Source organism: Cyprinodon variegatus, unplaced genomic scaffold, assembly GCF_000732505.1.
Source record: "Cyprinodon variegatus isolate N-32 unplaced genomic scaffold, C_variegatus-1.0 Scaffold354, whole genome shotgun sequence".
Lineage (NCBI taxonomy): Eukaryota > Metazoa > Chordata > Actinopteri > Cyprinodontiformes > Cyprinodontidae > Cyprinodon > Cyprinodon variegatus.
In genome coordinates, this window is record NW_015150807.1 from 178,977 (window position 1) to 183,248 (window position 4,272).

General features: G+C 37.6%; 1 protein-coding gene across 1 annotated transcript in view; it reads left to right on the forward strand.

Annotated features, from left to right (window-relative positions):
* The window catches only part of adcy2 (adenylate cyclase 2 (brain)), an 88,416-nt gene that overhangs the window by 55,556 nt on the left and 28,588 nt on the right, over nt 1-4,272 (forward strand). Inside the window, exons 14-15 of the mRNA XM_015385990.1 lie at nt 490-587; nt 1,184-1,268. Coding sequence (XP_015241476.1) covers nt 490-587; nt 1,184-1,268 — 183 coding nt within the window. The remainder of the gene's footprint in view (nt 1-489; nt 588-1,183; nt 1,269-4,272) is intronic.

Below are 4,272 nucleotides of genomic sequence, written 5' to 3' on the forward strand. Positions count from 1 at the left end.
GTAGCAATGGTGCAGCAGCTCTAGGACGACCCAGAAGGAAGTGTCTTTCCTCTGGGTTTAGAAGCAGCACCAGAAAACGGCTAATATTTCATTACAAATAAATGCTCCATAGTTCCAAAGGTGATTTTTCAATCATATACAATAGTTGAATTGTGATTGTTCTATATCCGTGAAAAGCTGATATAGAACATTTAAACTTATTTCTTCCTGACTGCTCTGTCATGTTCCCTCATCTTAGTGTTGCGTTTGTTTTCTGATGTTTTCCTACAAATTTCAGGGCCTTCACAAAACAGCTGGATTATTAGATTACAAAAGATTTACTCATGTCTTCTAACACTTCCTTAATGGCAATGGATGACTTTGGTTGCTAAGTTGGTCCAACATGTAAAATCCAATATAGTGTTTAGTCTGTGGTTCAAATGTTTAAGTGATCTTTTTTTAATATTTTGGTCAGTTTTCTGCTTCACTGTATTTCTCTTCTCTCTACAGTACAGATCCACCACACTACCAGCCTTCAAGTACTACGTCACCTGTGCCTGCCTCATATTCTGCTGCATATTCATTGTGCAGGTCCTCGTCTTGCCCAAGTGAGTCTTCAGCCCTTTCTCTTGACTTGCACAGCACACTTCACCAGCAGCTTCAGCCACTTCCAGCTGCAGGGGCATGCTGATGCGCAAAAAAAAGCTATTTGACGCCAGCTGTCTCATGGCAGGACCTGGCCGAACTGAAAGCTGCAGTGGAGCAAGAGGCAGAATGTTTAAAAAGCTGATCGAGATCAAAGAGCGCCGTGTCTGCTGGTGATTAGAGATCAGGTGGATCAAAGAGTGGCGTCAATTTAACGGCGAGGAGAGAAATTCGTAGTCATGCTAATTTACCGCTTCTCTGAGCCGAAGGTGTAATTTTGCCCCTGAGAGGGCATTGATTTTCTCTTTTTTACTTCTCTCCCATCCTGCTTCTTGCTACATTGCTCTGCACATGGAGACATTACCTCACCTGCTTCATGGGGGCCATATTTAACGTTAACAATGCTCTATGTTTGCTTTAGAAAAATGTATATGTTAAAAGACTTCCGTAAAATATCCTTTTATGTCCCATTAGTAGAAATAGATTGCAGCTCTGAGGCAGAACAGCAGAATAGTTACCATTGTTATGGATGGATCTGCTGAGTGTGTTTGTGTTGCAGAACTGCTGTGCTGGGGATCTCCTTTGGTCTGACATTCCTGCTGTTGGCTTTGATCCTCCTCCTTTGTTTCGCTGGTCACATTCTGGTGGGTTTGAATCGTCTGTCACTGATTACACACACAGCAACTGACGCATACGCACCATGTTAACCATATTAAGATGCTATTCAGCTCAGAAGCACATTATGTGGCCAACCCAAATCATTACCAGTATATTCTTAACTCTAACCCTGACTAAAACCTATCGTTAACATACCGTTGCTAACTGGCTTCACCGAAATCCCAAAAAACGATTTTGAAACACCTGAAAAAGCATAAATTAAATCAGCTGCTGTTCTATAACCCTAGAGGTCTAGCCCATCATATAAGGACACTTTATGAAATGGAAATGTCATGAAAGCTGCACAAAACTAAAATTTCGTTTTGAGTATACTCTGTGTATAGAAAATGATGATAAAAGTTGTCTTAAGTCTAAGTCATAAAACCATACAGTAGTAATGGATAAAAATTGCTTTATTGTTTCAGTATGAGGCTGCAAATTCGCAGGCACTACATACGTCCTGTCATGATCCTGGCCTTTGTGGACTTTTTGAGTTTTCATTAACATTTTAATTAATGTCATTCTGTAATTGTTTCTTTAAAATGTTTTGTGATTGTAGCTGTTTTGTTTTCTAGTCATTTTTAAGCAGTATTGTGTTTCTGTGTTACTCTCTGCTGCCCCTTTGTGCCAGCTTTCCTCTCCCCCTTTGCTCCCTTCTAGTCACTTGAGTCCACACAGTATCAGCTCGTAGCCCTTTCTTTGTTCTGTTCACCATATATACACCCCCCCTCCAGTTCCTCTGTGCTGGTATGTTGTTTTGTTGCTTCAATGCTTGCTCCACGTTTGTTGTTGCTCCCTGGCATCTCTTGTTTTTTTTTTTTGGTCTGTTATTGTGTCCCTGGATTTTTGTCTCTGTTGCCTCTGGAACCTCTATTAAATCAGCTATACTTATTTCTGTCTCCTTATCTCTGTATTTGGGTCCTCTTAAACCTCCACACAATCTGACACATCCAGAGGACGGGACATGAAAGTTAACTGGATAAAAACCTTAACCCTAAACAAAAGAAATTCCACTGCATTAAGACTGGGTTTGGGTCCCATAGGAGGCGAATAGGAGGCGAATAATCTAAACTGGTAGCATAAACCAGTTCAAACACAAATATAGACCCACATAACACATGTAGGACCAACTTACTGTTTTACGATTCTCAAGTTAGTTTCAAGTTTTTTATCCAAAAGTCTTGAAACCACTTGAAGTTGCATTTAGAGCATGAACCCATTTGGAAAATTTAGGAAACTTGGCAGCAGCAATTTTACTCTCTGTTTTAACTGTGATTTGTTTTTTTGTTTTTCTGTTTGTTCTATTTTTAGTAAAATCTGTGAGTGACGTGTAAAGGATGTTCCAGAGCTTTGAGCCTCTTAATAAAACACTAAACTATGTTTGAGCTTTATGAGAGTAAGGAGGCCCGATAAGACAATTATTATGAGTCGGATATTGATGAGATGAAAACAGTTAAAGAGATAAAAGAAGCAAAGACTGTTGGCTTATGTTTCTTTTACTATTTTAAAACTAAATGTATTTTAAGTTACCTGATTCCACCTGAATTGTTAAACTATTTTGAAACTTTATCCTTTTTATCCACCGTTCATGTATGTGAATTATCTTACAAACACTTAAAAACTCAGATTTATATGTTTAAACCATTTCTTCTCTCCTATTCTGTAATTGCTGATTTAAATCGCATCTGAAAACATTTAAAGTTTTACAGTAAATTTATAGAAATCCAGGCAGTGGTTGAAGCATATGAAGAAATCTGCTCTGCATTCATTCAGGAACTGAGAAGCCCCGAAGAGCCGACTCTCATGAATAAATGATTTCATGCCTTCACCGCCAATCTCCATATCTGTTCCTCTGGAACAGTAGAAATCACTGAGCACGTCGGCTCATAAGATCCAAGTCAAATGTCGACCTCTGGACACATTCAAGTTTTGTACTATCATGAGATGAAACCTCAGGCTTTCATTAATTATTTGCAGTAAGTTGTCGTTTTAGAGCCTTGCAGTGTAAAACAAAGAGCCTATGGAGGATTTTAGCCTTTATACACATTTCTGGATATTATTTCCCTATTAAATTCAAAATGAGAAACAAAGAAAGCTAAAGCATCTCATTCTTTGTTTTTAACTAATATTGTTTGATGAACTAATTTCAAAACTTCTGCAACTTCTTATTTGTTGTTTTCTGTTTGAGTCCAATTAAAAGTTTTTTCTCTTAGGACAGTCAGAGATCAAAGCTGTGAGGCTTTATTTTTGTCCATTCTTAATGCAGACATGTCAGGACTGCAGGTGACTGAGCACTCTTTCACATAACATAACAAAATGGATCCATATTATAGTAATAAAAAAATGCTTGCTTTTACTCATTCAACAACACATTTTTCTTCCTCTGCAATGTTTCATCTCAGATGACTGAAAAAGAAAGCTGATGTATCTCTGAAAATATAAAGCATCATTGCATTTGCTCTGTGGATTCTGAGAAAAGCAACCTAAAGTAATCATTTTCACATCTAAAGAATCCTCTTTCGCAGCTCATGGATGTCGGTTCTGTTCAAGGAATTCCCAAATTATTGCATAGCATTTTTCAAATTCAAGATTTGCATACAAAACCCAAATGCATTTTGTTACAAACTCATTGCACTTGTGGGTTCCATTTATGGTTGCATGCCGCCATAACCTATTCTTTCATAGCATCAGTAGGAACGTCTTACATGCTGAGGTGCTGGATTCTATCCCCCTTCAGCCACTAAAATGACTGAATTATTATAATTATTATTAAAGTGACATAATTAATGATTTGGAAGAATGATCTAGTAATGTTGGAAAATACTTGTGTATCATGTTGTGTGTGTAAAGGTTATTTTTCTTCAAAAATGCTTTTTCAATTCAAAATGTGAGAGTTAGCTTCGAGTTTGAAGCCTTTTAGAGTAGCCAAACCCTTTTTGACTTTTAAAATATGCAAATTGAACTGAAAAAATGGTCTGTTCCTTAAGAACG